This window comes from Plectropomus leopardus, chromosome 23, assembly GCF_026936395.1.
Source record: "Plectropomus leopardus strain MGB_pleo_1.0 chromosome 23, ASM2693639v1, whole genome shotgun sequence".
NCBI lineage: Eukaryota > Metazoa > Chordata > Actinopteri > Perciformes > Serranidae > Plectropomus > Plectropomus leopardus.
The window spans coordinates 10,030,634-10,050,518 of NC_142198.1; the positions used below are offsets into that span (position 1 = coordinate 10,030,634).

A 19,885-nucleotide genomic window follows, 5' to 3' on the forward strand; every position below is an offset into this window, starting at 1 on the left:
GCTGCTGGCTCTTCTCTCTCCACATGATGTCTATTGAACACAAGCAATCGATAAGATGTGCTCTTTTTCTTGTTTTGCACAGTTTAGTTCAGTGCCTTTAACCACAAAAACCCGAGAAACATTTCTTTTAAGATTTTTCGTGCGTTTTTACGCAGCGCCATGGACAAAAAACAAACTGTTTAGCATGCATTATTTGCAGAAATTGTTTTAAAGTTTAAACACGGTATGATTCATTATGTTGAACGTGTTTGCTGTGGTGCAGCGCTCTCACAGTAAAAGATATTTTTACAAAAATGCAATTAATTGCATTTTTACGCATCGTTCCATAACTTGAGATGTTATAGGAATGCAGTATAAATGCACTTCATGTCGACTAATGGCACATGCTGCTCCGTAAGAGCGCAAAAGGAAGGTCAATAAATTATGTTAATCAGTCAGGACAGATTGGAGGCGTGTTGTTGGCGTAATGAGGGGGAGCATGCCTGCACTGTGGAAAAGCTCCGAGCACTAAATGCTGTCTCCACTACACGCGCGCTGCCTCCGATTTCCCCAGCCTCTCTTTTCACTTTATTGTGCATTATAGCCATTTCCTCTGCTGCAGACTACTGTGCAAAAGCGGACTCGGTGCAACAAGTTTTGCAGGAGCCGTCAGCGCAGGTTGGCTCGCTTTGGCTGGAGCGCCACTCATCTATCTGTCTGTCACCACCAAAGTCACTGTACGTGAACGCCGCGTCGCAGGCGCACTCTCACACTCTCCACACACACGCAGAACAGTGTGCCATACATTCGTGACTCCGCGCCAGATGCAGTTTGCTCCCAACAAGCGCGCGTAGTTGTAGTTCAATGGACATCGCGGAGGCAAGAGGAGCATCTAAGTGCGTGGGAAAAATGGAGAAAGAAGTGGCGCATCAGAAGCGACAATATTGCCGCACAACAGTGCTGAACATCATCTCGTCTTTATGCTCCGTGGCGTCAATCGCCTTCTGCATTCTCCTGAGCATTAACACAGCTGATATTAAGAGCCGGGTTGTGGATTTGGAGAGTGGGAATGACGAACACACCTTTATCCGAGCCCCGGGCTACTCCATGGATGATTTTAATTCATTGGTTGAACAAAGAGTAGATGAGCTGCTCTCTCAGGTAAAATTGACACGTGTTTTTGCTCTTGTTTATTGTTTACTTGCTTAATTTCCCATAAACTATCTAAAAATTCCACCTAAACACTTTTAATTAAATGTGTGCACATGAATGAAAATTGCATTCCTTTCAAATTTCAGCGCTCCTATGAAAATTTTGTCAAGATTCGGACTGCCAGACAAACATCACCTGAATGCAGCTGCCCTCCAGGTAAATAACTTGTGTGCATTCTCGACGTGTGTTTGTCTGCTGGTGTGTGAGATGCTGCATTTGAATGCTGTTTGAGAGAGAGACTGAATGGAAGTTTATTTCATTGGAACCGATGACACATGACAGTTTGCCCGCACAGTGTTGATAGTTTGTGGAGGTCTGCTGTGAAGGATGCAGACAGCTGACTTGGCCATTACACTTAACAGAAAGAGAGGTATTTAACAGCCGCCTATACATAGAAGTGCTGAGAGGTTGTTTGACTTGTGATGTTGTCTGCACACACTTGTCCACTTGGAGAAAGAAATGCTGAAATTCACATTTTTCACCAGTAGATGGAAACATTTATTCCTCTACTATGGGATTCTGATCATTTAGGGATGGAGTCAAGGTTAGTCAGTGCATCCAGTGCGGGAGATGTTCCTCAAGGATGTTGGAGGGAATGCTGCACAATTTGGGCTGTAAAATCACGTTTTGTCTGACTTTAAAATCATACCATAGTGTTTTTTATTGTGCATCATTGTTAGATATCACTGGGAGGAGACAGTCGGTGCTGCTCTTGAATATGAGATTGACAGATCCTGTAAGAATTAAAAAGTTCAATAAGAAATTTCAATGCATGAAAGAGCCCTGCAGGTGTTTTCTGCCAATATGGATGCAAAATTACCACTGCATAAGCTTGTGTCTAATTCTGGTGATAAGTTCAGAGAGATGTGCTGTTTAAAATTTCAGTGAGACGACAAAGTATATTTTCCTGCTTTTAATCTTCAGTCATTATATTTACCAGCTGCAATGCTGCAGTGGCTGATATTATTGTCATCATATGAGTCTGTGTGTGTGTCAGTATGGCAAAAATTGGTCCTCTGACACCAATTTTAGCTGGGTTTACCACAGTGGATGTTTTGAGTATTTGGCCAGGTGTCTGTCTATATTTTGTCAATGCGACAGCCTTGCAAGATGCAGTCTGGAAACTTTACAGGTGTGTAGTTGAGATTTAAATGAAGGTTGAGTTCAGAGATGGGTGTGGTTTTAGCAAGGGGCTAGAGGTAGTGGGCAAGAAGTCAGGAAAGTTTTATTGTCCCCCCTATTTTATGCCCCTGGCTCACAAAACTTTTCAGCTGTGTAGTTGAGATCAAATTGAAGGCCTAGGTCAAAGATGGGTGTGGTGCAAACAATGTGAATGAAAGTAGGGGGATAGGAAGTTAGGAAGTAGACCCTTTGCCCCCCCCCCCACACACACACACTTTACGCCCCTGGCACCCTTTACAGCTTTACAAGTCTATAGCTGAGATCAAAATGAAGGCTGAGTTCATGGATGGGTGTGATTCAAGCAAAGTGACTGGAAGTAGGAAGGGGTCTTTGGCCCCCTGTTTTACACCCCTGGCTCATGAAAGTTTACAGATGTTGAGATCACAATGTAGGCTAAATTTGAAGATGGTTGTGGTCCAAGCAAGGGGGTCGGAAGTTGGGGGTTAGGAAGTATAGAGGGGTTCATTAGCCCCCCTGCGGATTGCTGTATGGTGGCTGGAATGACTGCAACATGGTCTCTAGTTTGTAATATTTTTTTCTACTCTTTTCTAGGCCAAAAAAATAGCATATAGTCTCTGCTGAATAAAGTCCACTCCAGTTTGGATGTTTTTTAATTAGTCAGACAACAATAGGATTCATTAAAAAAAAATCCAGAGGAAAACAAGAAATGAAAAAAATCATTGCTACAGAGCTGAACACAGGAACGTTTTGGCGATACGTAGTTTTCTTTGAACAGCAAGGATGTGTGATGTTCTGTGAAATATTCTTCAAAAAAATGTCTCCAAGGTCACCGACAGTCATCCGTTTTCAGAATGCCAAAGCTTTGTCAAACAGGATCCTCAGCCCCTCTCAATATGGATAAAAGAAGTCCTTGAAATCAGATTGAAGTATCTTGCCTTTGTAAATAACATGTCACTGTACGTGGGAGTAACACATGTGCTCTCAATGAGGTACATGTGAACATTGCGCTTGTTTCTGGTAGACTGCTGTCTGTGTGACTGCACTGCTGAGCCGTACGCTGCAGGACACTGACATGTTTTCACAACTTTTAAAGTTTTGATGCTGAGGGATCTGTCTGCATCACGGCCTCAGTCAACTCCAGCTGGGAATGTAATACAGTAAGTGTGAACATACTGTAGGCGACCTCTCCGGGAAGGTCATAGTTGTGACATTGCGCAGAGGTGCCTCATGTTTGGAAATTTTGGACGGGCAATCCAGGTGTCAGAAAGCATCTGTGCTGCAGGAGTGAAGTGTCCTTGGGCAGGATGCTGAGTCGTTTCTAAAGCCAGGGACTGTTCAGTTGTTGACTCTCACATCTCTTTTGGGAAAACATACCAAATCCATACAACAACACAATAAACGGATCATTATCATAATCAGACATAGGTGAAAGAAGAAACAAGATTGTTGAAAGTAATAATCCAAAATGAAAGAGCCACATTTTTTTAAGTTTTCACAAGTGGTTTATCAATTGCAAATGAGTCATCTGCTGAGTGGAAATGCCTGAATTAATGAGCCACAAGTACTGGAAGTATTAACCATAATGAGACTCTCACAATCACGCTGTTCTCTGTTCTCAATCCCTGTCATATGTCTGCTATTTATTTTCTCCCACCACATCTCTGCAAAGGGCAGAAATAAAACAATGAAAACATTTCACATCAAATGAAGCGTGACGACGCTAAAACCGAGGCGGCACCGTGCTCCATCTTGGAAGCTGGTGCTCACAAATGTGATTACCTTTTTTTTCATGTCTAGTATTTATCCCATTTAAAAAAAACAAAACCTGTGGTTACATAAAAACATATATCATCAGTGCACTTTGAAGAATTTGCAGTTTATTTCATATTGTAACATTCATGCACTACAAATGCAACTTCTAACATACTTTGTCAATGCTTTTCCAGGCCAAATGTCTTCATATGAATGCTGAATGGGTTCACTCAATATTTATCCTCTCCTCTGTCTGGGAGACAGCCCATGGCTCAGATGTGGCTTCTTTTTTTCTCTGAAGGGAGGGCCGTAATGTGCTTTTCACAGTCTTCACTTTATTGCTGTCAAAGAAGATGGAGTGGTTGCAAAGACAAAGCAATGGTCCGTAGCTTCGGGATATTTTATAGGTTGTTTCTGAATCATAGGAAGTTTGTACCATCTCTATCAGAGAAAGTGCCTTGTGAACTTAAAGTATTTTTTATTCACGCTGGCGTAATTCTTGGAGGTGATTTGTCATTCAAACAGTGTCTGGCATTGCTGTCATTTAGCACTCAGTTATTAGCTTCTGAGTGGCTAAAAGCATTTTCACGCTTTGGCTGTGATTAGATCTGAATCTGAGATTGTTTTTGGCGAGCGTCATGGCTCTGGGGATGGCAATGTTGGTTGGGCCGTAAACCAATTAGGTCCAGACTGAAATATCTCTACAGCTATTCGATGGATGGTTGTGAAATTTTCGCTGTGCTCAGAGGTTACATGGAACTGACTTTGGTGATAGCATGAAATTTCCTGCAGCACCATCAGCATGTTGACATTTAGTTTTTTTCTTTGAAGAAAGCTCTGCTAAGTCTGATGAATTGCTTCAAGTGATGTCACCTGAGTCAGTGTCAGTTGTGGCTGAGGATTACAAGTTTGAAAACGAAAAAATCTGGGGGTTTGAATCTGGAAAGAGGTGACCAAGCTGGTGAGTGGCTGTCGATCAATGTTGGGCAGTTGGTAAGCGTTGCCCCTGTTTTTGTGGTGTGATTTGTGGCACTAGTTGGCCCTTGTCAGCTCTGTTTAGGCTGGTTTAGCATGTTAAATTGGCACTGGAGGCAGCAAAGCCCATGGGTGAATTAAATAACTTAGTGATTGGCATTTCAGCTCAGTGCCCACTGAAGTGATGATTGCCAACAAAAAAATTAAAATCAAGAGGGTGTGAGATATAAATGGCTTTTTATATTAAGTAAGGTTATTTTTCAGCCATGGAGTTTTTTTGGAAGAAATGGTTTTTAAAAGTTTGAAAATTGTTTGTGTCACTGTTTGCTTGTATATGGTTAAAATCCTTAGTTTTTTCAGTGTTGGATTGTGTTATTAATGTGCTAACTGGCTAACTAGCACCTTAAATCCACCCTGTTGAACTTCTGGTTTCCCTTTTTGAATAAAGGAGTTATTTCCTTTCACGCAGGCACAGAACATTGTTGTTCTTTGGCTCATGTCATAGTGTTCAAAGGAAACTTTTTGGTTGAGACACAGACAATGTGAGGCGACACAACAGTCAGCATTTGTTACTGCTTATTCTTCGATGTTGGTTTGATGTGTCTGGGCCTTGGGAGATCTCTGTAGGCCACTCCTAATTTCCGCTTGAGGCTACATTAGCTGCTACTAGCGTAACACACACAAATCTGCAGCCATACTGTTGGTGATCAAGTTGAACTGTGGGTAAAGTAGGCACCAGGTTTTTACAAGAAAATGCTAAATTTGTGGAGTACCTCTTTAAATAGGGAACATGCACCACTTTTTCATGTTGAACCCCCGTCAGTTTTTCTGGACTGCACCCTGAGTTTGTAAATCAGTTTTTACACTGTACATTTGGTGTAAATAGTCTTGGGTCTAGGGTGAGAAGCAAAGCCATCAAACCAAGTTGGCGTGAAATGTCTGAAGTCACACCCACTCAGTGTGCCATGCCGTGAAGCGAGTCTCCTCCTAATAATTGTTTCAGCATTGGCTGGCTTTGTTTTTCTTTTTTTTTTTGCGTGCACCTTCTCCTCCTCTGAGATCTGCATTCCAAGCAGGGCCTGTTGTTTAATGGGACTATAATAAAATGTGCAGTCAGCAAGCACTGGTGCTTTGCTCTTTCCCTGTTTACTCACCCATACACCTCAAACTCCCCCTTTCCCTATATCCCCCCTTTCCCACTCTGCAGCATTTCTTGAAGTTAACGCTTCAAAAAGCCTGGCAGCTACACCCCGACCAAAGTGCACAAGAGAAAACATACAAAATGTAATGTGCGGGACTTTGTTTTTCCCCACTAAACACCCAACGCTGGTTGTTACGGGCATGGGGTCAGCAGGGGGTCTCAAGATTTCAAAGACTAGACGCAGATGCAGCAATATATGTTTGGCTCGCTTGGTCAAGTCCAGATTTGATTCACTTCAGCAGAGGCAAACACACACACCAGCCCGCTCACCCTCATCACTCCTTTTAAACTCGTTGTGGCCAAAGCTGGGCTCCACTCCCCCTTTCCGCCTCACAAAGTGTGTAATCCCAGTGGCCTGATACAGTTACATTTGTGCCAATCCCCTCAGATATCCTCAACTCAGTGAGCAACTGGTAATTAATCACTGACAGCTTTTGAGTCTGACCCTCTGTGTGGTTTGGTGCTGGGAGGTGCCCTAATGGCCATGTAATTACTGAGTGCTAGGTAAAGCTAAGCAGACTTCCAGGTAGCGGCCAGCTGCTTTTGGTTAGGTGAGTCAGGTTAGGCTGCGTCTGTGAGGCCGGAGACGAAAGGTGGAGCCCTGGAAGCTTTGCCTAGAGGCAACGGCGAACGTGTAATTATGATTTTGATTGCTGCTAAATTGCCGAAAAGTGTATCTCCATGTGAATCATGAGCGTAATGCACTCTGCTCAGTAAATAACTTCTCGCATGGATCGTTTCAAGCTCGACTCATTCAGCTCAGATTTTTACATCAGTCCCAATAAATGAACATGACGTGATTTATCACGGTGAGCCATCACAAGTGGTGCATTTGCTGTAATTTTCAATTCTCACACAAGGTTTATAAAGGGCAGGATGCTGGAAATAGCACAGATGGTCTCTTTATACCTTTGACACAGCAGGTTTTTATGGGAGATGATGAGGCATGCCAGCTGAAAGCGCTGGTAATGACTGTGGGCTTTGAAAGGGTGGCACACTTTTCCTCCTTTTTTACTATACATTAACCTGAGGGGACACTCTGAATGGAGAGGAGATGACATGATTTTTACATGAGCGATGTCACAACAGCACTCGGCTGGAGATTGAAGTACCTCAGGCTGGGAGAATGGGGACAGGGCCAAAAGAATGGAGGAGAATTGAAAAACGCTCGTGCTTAATGGTTCGTCTCATGTGTCCTTGAATATTTCCTGGCGGTGATCCTCCAATCGTCATTTTGTGTGGAATAAAGTAGGAAGCTTGGAGATCCTGTCTTGGCTGGCTCCTAAGGTTACTACTTGGAGTTAAATGAAGGGGTTTCCATCACCACGACGTAACAGCACACCCCACAAATGAATAAAATAACTTTTATTTGACATGCATTTGCTACAGAAATAGGCTGTGTTTGTAACAGAATGAATGTTTTCCCTTTCGGGTTCATTGCACTTTCTGCATCATCAATGCATTAAGTTGGACAGTGACATTCAAAGTGCTGACAGTTGAGCAGAGTTATTCTGGCGTATTTGTGCCTTTAGTACCAGCTCAGTCAACAGAAAAAAAATGTTAGCATCGTGCATTTCTGCAAACTATAAATACACTTTCATATTTCATAAGTATCATAACATTTCTAAAGGGAAAGTACATGAGTCAACTTTGTCATCAGGAAGTGGAGGGGATGGTGGATGACATGACACCCCTGCAAGGTGCCTGTTCAGCTGCAGATAACAACAAAATTATTTTTCATTGATACATTGCTGCTTTTATTGCTGGGATAGCGGCTGTTTTTTTTTTTTTTTACCAAAAAATGGCTGCTTTTCCTGTTGGGATGTTGCCATGTGAAGTGTTTTTTTTTTTTTTTTACCAAGACAAGGCTGCTTTTCCTGTCAGGACACTGGCAATATAAGCAGTTGTTTTTTTACAGAGACATTGCTGATTTTCCTGCCATGATAGTGCCACGAAAAGCAGTTTTTCTCTTTTTACTTAGTTATCACTGCTTTTTCTCCTGGGATTATGGCGGAAAATGTTTTTTTTAATTTAAAATTTTTTTTTAATTGAGACATTTCTGCTTTTCCTGCTGGGAAAGTGGCATGACAAGCGGTTCTTGTTTTTTACCTAGACATTGCTAATTTCCTTCTGGGACAGTGGCACGAAAAGTGTTTGTTCTTCACTGAAACATTAACGTTTTTCCTGCCGGGACAATGGAATGAAAAGTGTTTTTTACCAAGATATCACTGCTTTTCCTGTTGGGATTATGCCTCCCAAACCTGTTTTTTTGACTGAGACATCACCGCTTTTCCTGCTGGGACAGTGGCAAACATAGCGGTTGTTTTTTACTAAGACATTGTGCTTGTCTTGCAAAGATTATGCCCCGAAAACTGTGAATTTTAAACCAAAACATGATATTTTCTTAACTATATCCAATTTGTTTTTGTGCCTAAACCTGACAGTGTGGTTGAAATGTGAAGTTTCACTGTACTCACTACATAATGAGATGCAAATGTAATGTATCCATCATAAATTTCTTTTGGCGGTGGGTTGTCAGGATAGGGCGTCAATAAGCTCTTTTACAATGGATGTCAAGTTGTTTGATTATAGTTGAATGGTTTTCCTTTTGAATTAATACTTCTCTTGGTCCTCTGTGTTTCTACTTAAGTGTGATGTTTGAGATAAGTTATGATCCTTTGCAGTAGATCCATGTTGTTTGCTCATTTAGATGCTGCCTTTTTATCCTGCGTGAAGGCAGATTTTTTGTTTAAATATTAGGGAAAAAAAGGGGGAAAAATAATTTGGAGCGTCACATTAGCTTGCCTTGCAACTATCTGCACCTTTAAGGGTCACTTTTCTGGGAAAAATAATGCAACTATTGCCCCATAAACTCCAGTACAGGAGGGGGGATCACCACTGTGTGCTCCCTTTGATGCTCCTTCTCCCAGGATCCACTGCTTCTCTGTCAGAGCTGGGTGGCAAATCCTCCACAAAAGACGGCTCTCAGACTCTCTGCCTCATCTGCTGAGTGCCCTCTGACACTGGATTGAAAGTTCAGTCATCCTCCGAATGAAGTCTCCTTTGTGATGGCTTTAAGTTCACCCCTCACTTCACGAGCCCACATAGTCATCCTCTGGCCCACTGATATTCAGAGACCTTAATAGACAAGGGGGACCTTTTTTTAATGTGGCACCCGAGTGGAACAGCTGGTCTACTGTTCAATGTGGTGATTTTTTCCTGTGACTGCAAAATGTTCATCTGAAAGGTTCCCTGTGAAGTTTTTGTTCTCTAGTAGCGCTGTGAAGCTCTTTTGCTATAAGTGCATCCATATTTTGTTAACCCTTTAAAAAATATGAGCAAATTGGCTTGATTTCTTTCAAAAATGGGAGGAAGGCTATAAGCAAGCCAAGAAATAACTCCAAAATTAAGATAAAGAATGAAAAGTAAAAGAAAATTCTTTCAAAATTGGCAAAAAAAATAAGGCAAGTGAAAAAAGTAACAAAAAACAAGAGAATTACCTGGAAAAGTGCTTAAAAACAACAATAATTCTGTAACATAATTGTAAATATATAATTATGATCATTGTAAATATAGGTTTTATGGACATTTTTTTCCCCGTTTTTCTAAAAATAATTTTCTAAATGTACTATTTCTTGCCAAGTTGCTCGTTGCCTTTGTCCCCTATGTTTTTGAAAAACATTCGACTACCTTTAATTTATTGTATTTCTTTTACCAGCATGTCTTATTGAGGTTCTCCTAATGAAACTTTAGATTTATAGTCAGTGCTCCCTAGTTGTGAAGCATTATTGGCATGACCCTAGCAAAATGTCAAATGCAAACTACATTGTAGATGCATGCTGATTTAGAATGCAATTAAGCCCCCAATGCCTGTCTCTGTGAAACAATCATTATTTCATATGTTTGAGTGTAAGAATGATTTTCCAGTGTCTGTCATCAATTTCAAATCACCAGTAAAGCACGGTAATGCCAGCCTTTGCCCGTGTCATGGAAATTCTGGGCTCCAGACAAGCAAAGAGAACTAGGAACCCCTGAGGCGCTCCCCACATACTCTCCCACACCCCTCCCTCCACCCACCGCCTGTGGCTTTGTGCCCCAGGCCTCTCCGCCCGAGCAGACATGGAGGATGGGGGGTTAGGGGCACAGATGCTGCTGCTCTGTACTCCATCAGCCTAATAGAAACAGGCACTACAAATAAAACAGGCTGGTGCACAAAAAAACCCCAAAAAACAGTACTGGGACATGCCACGGCAGGAAGCTGTAATTTTGCCAACATGCATGTGCCTGACATGCAAACTTTGCTGTTGCCACCATTCAGGGGCATCCCTAAAAAAAGATGTCTTTAATTTTGAAAACAATGCATGGATGGCATTTGCTGAGTCTGTTTATTTTCTATGTGTGCATGCATCATTACCTCTCACTCCACAGACTGAGGGCAACATCAGCCTCGAGCTGTTTCATGTTATGTCTAGTTTTTAAGTCCAAAAATGGCATACTTTGGCAACAAGTCATTTCTCATTTTGTTATTCAACCTGCAAGGCACTGTATGAAAATTATTTTTAATTTAATTGTGGAGGGGGTGGAACCTTATGTTTAATATTTTAAAAATTCATGACCCTTCCAAGTGTTATTAATAATTTCATTTGATCCTGCCTTCCGAAAAAAAGCACCCTTTTACGAATATCGCACAATGATACCACAGTAGGAAATTGGTATGAGTTAACCATTAAAGCTTCAGTTGGTAACTTTTACGACAATAACTTTTTATCATATTTGTTGAAACTGTCACTATATTCTAAAACAAGTACACGAGACAGATAGTCTGTAAAAAAACAAAAAACAAAAAATGATGTCCCTCCTCCCTTCCTGCTGCCTCCAATGGCATTTGCTAGCATCTGTCCTTGTGCTGCCACCAACAACAAATCAGAGTCACAGTCTCTTAGGCAGCTGCCAATAATGTCAGTCACTCCATGAACTTCAGCCAAACTGTCAAACTACGCAACACTGATCAAATATGAATCAAGATTCCATGACAGCATTTCCTGTTTCTTGCCTCAAATGTTTTTAGAAACATATTTTAATATAAAGTTTAGCTGTAAAATGAGAATGATTGTTCTCATTGGGAACAGTGAACCAAATTACCAAGCACTGCCGACCTGCTGGAACAACTTTCTCATTTTACAGCTAAACAATACACTTAATGCATCTGAGGTGAAAAATAGGCAATGTGTTAAAAGAATATTTATTTATAGTTTGACCACAGTTCATTAGTAGTGATTGACATGATTGACAGCTGCATCAGAGACTCCTCGGCTCTGATTGGTTGTTTTTGTTCACTTGCAGTAAGACCATTAGAAACGCTACAAGGCAGTAGAGTAGGCAGATGATTAGGATTTTTTTCCCCCACGGATTATCTATCTTATGTAGCATTGTGTAACAGTTTCAGCAAATATAAAATAAAAACAATAGACAATAGACACCATCAATAATTGTGATGTGTAAATTACCATAATTCCCATTATGCCGCAGTGATGATGTCCTATCAATGTGTCATCCATTCTCTATTTTTGAACAGGACCTGCACCAGATTTGCACTGAATGTGTGTACTGTGCCCAGGCACCAGCTCTGCATTGTGTTTACATACAGTAGTGAAAAAAGTGTATAAATCTTCGCTAGAGATAACACTCAATCACAACTCACTTATTTAAATGTTTTGGGTTTCTCAAAATGAGGACGTTTGTATCAGGGCTTTAACTGACTGCAGTCCTCTGCATATTTGAAAATGCAACCCTAATGACCCAAGAAATATGAAATCCATATTTTTGATATAACCATTTGACCTGTTTTGTATAATGACTTAAAAGAGAAGATTGAAATAAAAATAAATCCATTAGAAAAAATCACCATAATTAAAGATTATTTACATTTTTTCATTCATTTTCTGACACAATATTTTTTATACAGTCCCTAACCACAGGTCCATCTTCTAGATTAATGCTCTTGACTGAAATTTCTGAATTGAAATAGCCATTGTTTTATTGTCTGTTATTTAATTTGTGGGGTTTAAAGCAAGACATATCAGTCCACACCTGATGCAGCATTTGAGGTGATCCTTGTGGAGCATTTATGATGGTTGCACAATATTTATTAGAGCTAACATTTTAGAGTGCCTTCTTTTTCAATTTTCAAACCATTAAGTCTCAGCAAAAACAAGCAAGCAATCCCTCAAGCTATCCAAAGACAGAAGGGATTCGGGCGATTTCTCAAAGTGGAAAAAGTGATGGAGACAAGTGGGGTTTGCCCAGCGGCTGGCCAGATGATGTGTGCTCCCAGACTCCCCCGGGGCGCCACCAAGAGGCTGGACTGAAAGGAAACCAAATGTTCCAAACAGTTGGATCAGACTGTTGGTGTTTCCTGTCCACTGGGCCAAACACCAGTAGATGTCCAGTTTGTTTATCAGTTAAGGGGACCCTCTTGTTTTTTTCCCCCCTTTCGCTGTCCCCTTCAGCATTCAGTTTAAGATGCAGGAATGTTTTGCTTGAGATCTTGTGGGCTTGTTCGATGCCCCCACTCCTCGCCACCACTCACCAGGGGACTTGCACTTTGCCAGCCAGCTCTTCCCTCTCGAAGCTGTGCTAAATGTGACATGAAATATGAGTCATGCTGCAGATCTGAGAGGGTAATAAACACACCGAGCAAACATTTGAGCCCATGTGCACTCACAAACATGCTGTTGCACACCCTCGGACACAACTGTATCACAAAATATGCACACTGGCGGATGATTCCGCTCACACACATGTAGAGACACCAGTGCCACAGAAACATGCAGCCATGCGTGACAGTCCCTCGCTGCGGCTTCTGTAACCTGATCTATGACCAGTGGCAAAGGTTTGTGATGATATTGTGGTTTGGTTAATTTAATTTTCTAAATTAGGAGAGGGCGAATGCATGAAATAAATGGATTGAAGCCATTCATTCTCAATTTTCACAACAAGCTGTGATGTTAAAAATGGTGTGGAATGTGGTTTTCTAATTAATTCTAATGTAACGGTAATTTTCCACAGTATTTATGAATACTTTTTTTTCCTTTCCCCTGTAGCATGCAATTAATCTAGAACATGCAATTAAATAATTTGGCTCGTACAAACAATACGGTGCCCGGGGAAGTGGCAACTTGCCAAGCTGACATACCTTGGAGTGTACATGCTTGCACTGTGTCAGTAAAGATGGATCGATATGCAGAGGGTTGCCTCATGGTCTGGTCGTCGCACAGACAGTCTTGCTTTCAGGGCCCCCTCCCCTTGTATCTGATGAAGAGGAGGGTAGAAACAGCTGTGTAAGCCACAGTTAAGGCCTGGAAAACCCAGTGGTGAGACAGACAACCCTATGCACTTTAATTTAATTGAGCGGTCATTTGATATGGTCCAAGCAGGCTAGACGGCTGGTTAAATTGTAATTTTCGACAGCTTGATAAACGGCGCTGATGCTCTGTATGGCTGCCTGAAAATAACTTTGTCTAATTTCTAGTCTTAGATGGTTTGGGACACTGTGGCATAATAACTATGTGAACTGTGCTTGTCTAATTCATTGCTGTTCATTTGTGGACTGTTTTTGAAATGTGAGAGTTTTTTAAAAAATAAATTCCTGTCCTTATTTTGATTAGATCATGGTTATGTAAGATTAAGCATGCATCGGTTAGGTGAAAGTGGGAGTAGGGGAAATTAATTCATGAAATAACTGACCCTTTAACCTAACAGTGATTGTACAGTCATGGCTCAGCAACTGTAACTAGGGCACAGCAGGCTTATCAAGCTTTGAATGTCTTTTTGTCACATTTTGTGTTGTAAGACTTTAAGGGATTGTGACTTAGATTAAATAGTGTTTGTCAGCTATGATTCAGATTTTGAGCAAATTTTATGGTAAGGTGCTTGACTTTTTTGATGTCGCTCGACTCATGTTACGTATTTTGGTGAATGTCATTAGATCGTCATGGTGAGCAGCTGACACATCCACTGAAATTTTGTATGTCCCGGCACTCATTAGCTGTGTCCGAAACCGTCTCCTATCACGGATATAGAGCACTATATAGTATGTTCGCAATTTTGTAGTGGTGTCCAAATTCTCTGCTGTTAATTTCATCCACTATATAGTGCACTATAAAATACCCACAATGCATAGCAAATTTGAGTGTACATACGATGTACACTACATTCAACCCCCGTCTACCAAAATGCAATGCGGTCGTATATTTCCGGGGGAAAAAAATTCCAATGTTGTGTCCGAAATCTCGTTTGGTTATTCCCTATATAGTGCACTATTTAATACACACTAGTGAATAGTGAATGAGTGAATGAGGGGACGGTTTTGAACACAGCTTCTGTCTCAGAAATTACTATGAATTTCAATTGGTTAACCTTCCACCAAATGCACTTGTAAATTATATATGAAAAGTGCTAAAATTGAAAGCTTGACAGATGCCACAGAGTAGTACATTTTTATGCTTAATTTTAATTAAGTTTGTGCATTTAGTGTTTATACAAAAAAGTAGTCACAAGAACTGAAATAGTTTTACCACTTTAAAGTTAAGTTTGTGTTTCTTTTTCTCCATGTTCTAGTGCACACTGATGCAGAAAGATTATCTCAGTTGATAATGCCATTCATCTGGATTCATGCTGTTCACTCTGAGGTCGATGAGTTGTTTGTGTGCAGCCATGCACTGGTGTGTGTTAGGTTTTAATGAATTAGGCACACTGAGTGGAAATGTTATGAGATTGTAAATCAGGATACCTCATACATATTTTAAACATTTTCCTTGGAAACATAACAGTATAATGATCATTTATGCCGAATGTGACATCCAAATGATGCACACACACACAAAAAAAAAGCAGACAAAGTTGCCTTTAGAGTGTTCTACATTCTAGTGCTTACATGAATGCATTCATTTATATTAATGCATTTTTAGGACATGGCCCAAATTCCTTACTGTGGTGATATACAGATTACTTGTTTTTTGTGGGCTTTTATCTCAACTATGGACTTTTTTGTGAAAATAAATGTACACAGTGTTTTTGCATACTAAGTTTAGGGATGCTTAGAGTACTGCTTGAGAAATGTATGTATCTTTGGAAAGATTTGTTGTAGCAATGATAGCTTCAGTATCATATTAACCTTGTAAAATATAGTGTCTGACAGCATTCTTCAGGTATCTGAAGAGAGCAGAGTATCAGTCAATTGTGGGAAATCATGTATGTCTCTGTGGGCAAAATCATATGCCAAATGAATGAAATGGTTGTAATGCTTTGAAACACAGATGTTGCATTCAGTGGTCCTCCATTTGATAACCTTTTTGACTCTCCACCAATCAACATGACGTTCTGCAAGGCTTCGTCTGTATTCAGGTTAATGAGCCGCCTCCCACGAGCCGTGCTACTATTATCTCAAGCAGTTTCACATCTCTGCGGGCAGATTCTCATACTGTACTTTTTACAGAAATACAAACTTTACTTCTCAACAAGATTGACAGTGTTGCCTTGAGCTGGAAGTGCCATTCATTTCACACTGAGCGTTGCACTTACCACCTGCTGTGTCAGCTGCAGGGCGCCTCAGGTACAACATGCACCGCCGGATGGATTCAGCACATGCTGGAAATTCTGTGCATATACCTGACTGGAGGTGGTGAAATCTATTTCCCAAGTGCATTTGGATGCACACCATGGTGTCTGTTTGTAGCTTTATTCACTGCAGATACATTGATTTGGTGGCAGTTCAGATTGTGACCTTGAGGGGCCATCTCTGGCACTTGTTGATGGACTAAGATATATTGTGCAAAGTCAGTTGCTTGATTGGATCATCACTGCCCCTTAAATTTTTAAAGCACTGTAAATTTTTATTGTCTCATAAGTACTCCCCCCAAGTGTTTTCGCAAACCACTAGTCAGAAGCTGCAGCAGATTAAGATGCTCAAACCCACAGAATCCCTGCAAAACACAGTAACAGTTAGTGGTAAAATTGTCTTTTTGTAAAAACACCTGCCAAAGGATTATATACTCTTTTATGCTCAATGTTAGAAATGTGTGTGGAAATGGATGGGGCCTTCTGTCTGAACTCTCTGTTCATTTTGTCCCTATTTGTGCACAAGGAGACAATGAAGGCCATAAAAAAATGGTGGAACTGAACAAATTGATAATATGATGAAAGCAATTGTACATCTAACTGTTGTGATGTATTAATGACCACATTCTTTGCAAGTTTGCAGGTTATCGCTGATTTGTGCATGATATTACCAGATCACCCCCTGCCCACCCCTCTTTTCTAAGCACATGATGTCTAAAATTTAACTTGAGTTCAACAGCGAAATTGCTGCACTTGTTATAGCTCCTCTTATGTTAGTGCAGACTGGCAGGGTAGGAGTACGGGTTGTTAACGTCTATTTTATTTGATGGCCTGTCGCATAGATAGCCTAGACGCATGCCGTGAACAAATCACAACCTTCCTGAGTTCCACAAAGGTAGCCTATAGCCCACAAAAGAGAAATCACCACTGCAGAAAGAGACATTTTTGCAATGTTCACCAACTCTTGTTATGTCTCTTAATGTAAACGCCAGCATCGACGACTACCACCGATGTAACAGGGTTTTGAAGGGTTGCCCTATTTCATGGAGGATTTTAATTCCTACTCCTTGTAACTCTGTTCTGAGGGCCAAGGTGGCACTTGAGAAGGAGTGGTAGGGGTAAAAATAAGAAATGGGATTGAACTTTAATCTAGAGGTGTGTGTAGTCAAGGTTATCGCTTATTGTCAATCTCTGGGGAAAAAATGGTCGCAGGTGATCTTTCCTTCTCAGCAGATAATACTAGGTGTCAGCATGACTGATTTGAAGTGCTTCAGGTAGAGATTATCTCTTTCTTGGTGCTAAACAGCAAAAGATGAGTAGGGATCCATCACCGCGCCCTTGACCTTCAAAACAAATTACCTTCCCAGCATTCTCCCTGTCTCTGCTGCCACTATTGAGCATTAGAGGCTTTATTTTTATATAGCCATCGGAAAAAATTATGGAGAAGAGACATGACTTTACATGACGTTCATTTCAGCTGATTCAATATGACGTGACATGCTGGCAGTTTGAACTTGCCACAGTATTTCTGGTGCCCACGGTGAGATGGTGACCAGATTAGTTTATTTTCCCCACAGTGCCAAATGCATGTGTAATATCAATTTTAGAAATATAGAGCATTTCATAAACACGCTGACACCCAAATTGACTATTGGATTTCAGCCTCAGCATGCATTCAATGTCAGCTTCGACATGCTTTTTCCTTTCATGTAATGTAATAAATGAAAGGGAAAGTCTTGCACACGTGTGGGTTTTGCAGTCAGTTCCCCAGTGTAATATAGACTCCATCATGCACTTGTTATTCTTAAAGCAGTTATTCATGCACTATTGGCTATCCCACCTATGAACTCTGAGTTTTGAGGTGGAGGTCAGTTGGCAGGAGCTGGCAAAGCATCTGCGTTACTGCAAATGTCAGGTCCCAGTAACACGAGGGTGTAGGTTTCGTCTGAGTGAGAACAAGGAATAACACAACATAACTCAGTGCAACTCAAGATTTTAACCAAAGAGTCCCATAGGAGGGAAGGCACTCTTACTTGTGAATGTCATACCAATAAATCTAGATCTTGCCAGCCCTCCAGTTGCAGTTTAAGACAATGCTGCTGCGGAGTTAAACAAAATGACATAGTTCATATTGGATACTCAGCAAAGTCCTTAGACTTGTCATCATACTCTGTAAAATATGAAAAAGTAAAATTTTACGTAAACGAATAGGAAACTGATGGCCTTGAAGAATGTAAGTAAATATCACTGTTATTCTTAATTTCTGTTTATTTTTTATAATCAATTAAGTTAACTCAAAATGTTGTTGTACCTCTTAATGTTGTCAAGTTGTTGCAACTGAAAAGTGGAATTACTTTGTTCTTTCTAAGTGTTAGCAACTTCAGTAAACCAAGTAAGTGATCATCACAAAGAGGATTTTGCCATTGATTAAGTAAGGAGATCTGTGAACTTTGTTTTTGTTTTTTATGACTAGTTTGCAGCTGGCAGGATACAGATATATATCACAGTATACTTGGTTAGCTGAAGTTACTAAAACTTTCAGCTAAAGATTGATTTAATTAACTTGTTTTTAACAGCTTTACAAAATCAAGTAAATACACCTAAATTTTTAAGTAAAATAAACAATTAGATCTAAAGTAAACAAAGATTAAGATTAATAGTTCTATTCACTCAAATTTTACAGGCAGTTAGGTTCCTAGATTTGTTTAGGTAAAATCAACTTGTCAGATTTTACAGCAAATACATCAAGACGGCTGAAGCTCATCACCACCCTTTAAAAGCTCTTTGCTGGGTTTACTGATGTATGTGTCTGTGGCCTCTTGGTTGTGTTTGTACTGGTGGTGGCAAGGCAAGGCGAAGTCAGTGTGCCGGATATGAAGCTACCTCTGAGAGGTGCCGCCTGAGGCAGGGCGGGGTGCTGACAGAGGTCAGGGCTGCAGAGTTTTAGGTTGCAAACTGCCCCACTGCACTGGGCATAATGTTTAGACTAGCAGGCTTTGCTGAATGCATTAGTTTTGAAAAAGCCTGGATAGCCTGGGATCATTCAATTGTCATTTGCAATGAGCTGGATGGAGATGAGTGGTTCAGTATTTTACAGTTTTTTGGATAGGTTTTTATTTGAGGTTACAAACTGGCTTGTAAGAATAGCACACCGAGGGGCTAAGATGTGCTGCTAGCATAGGTGTAGATTTCAGGGAGGCGCGGGCACACGTCCCCCTCAATATTTACTATTATTCAATAGAACATGTGCCTTTGTCTCCCCCCAAAAATCATAAAAGTTTCAGAGGACTTTTGTTTCAACAAAGTTCAAAAATATTTACACCATAAATTGAAGCAGAAAAGGCACAAATTTGTGCATTAAAAAATCACCAGAATGCAGGAAATTAAGTGCGCAAAATTTACAGGCAGAGGACCCCCAAACCCCCCATTTAATTTGTGTAACCCCCAATATATTAAAACAAAACCTTGGCTCCAAGTGCAAAGGGTGACGTCTGAGAAGAAAAATGGATTGGTAATACATTTCTCTCTTTATAGTTTGCTGACACGCTGCTCCAGGTAGACTGCTCCCCTCCGGCCAGTTCTTGGATTAGCGTGTGCTGGCCAAAGTCAACACGAGAGGAAGTGGAGAAATGACTTCTCTCGTTTGCACCAAGACTGCTAATGCCTCGCCAGACCTGGTGTCAAAGCCGTCAATTTGAGATGTATAATTTGTGCTCAATGTAGAACAAATTTCAATCTGAGGAAATAATTTTTTACCATCCAGCCAAGGACAACTGGACTGCATCTCTATAGAGTTCTGCAGATTATGTGTTTTTGTAGGCCAACCCAGAGGCTAACATTGCCCTGGTTCCCACGACAAAAAAGCCTGTTGGATTTTTCCATTGGATCTTGGATCATAATGGAAAATAAGCTGTGTGGCAAATGCAAATTTATGATACTTGCACATTTTATTCAACAAGATAATCTTCTCAAATGAGACCACTTTTATGATTTTTGAGGTGTTAA

The 19,885-nt window shown here is 40.7% G+C and overlaps 1 protein-coding gene across 1 annotated transcript in view; it reads left to right on the plus strand.

Moving 5' to 3' along the window:
* Positions 1–471: 471 nt before the first annotated feature.
* col25a1 (collagen type XXV alpha 1 chain) overlaps positions 472–19,885 on the plus strand; it is a 166,960-nt gene continuing 147,546 nt past the window's right edge. The window contains 2 exon segments of the mRNA XM_088073174.1: positions 472–1,140; positions 1,278–1,347. Coding sequence (XP_087929300.1) covers positions 844–1,140; positions 1,278–1,347 — 367 coding nt within the window. The 5' untranslated portion in view covers positions 472–843.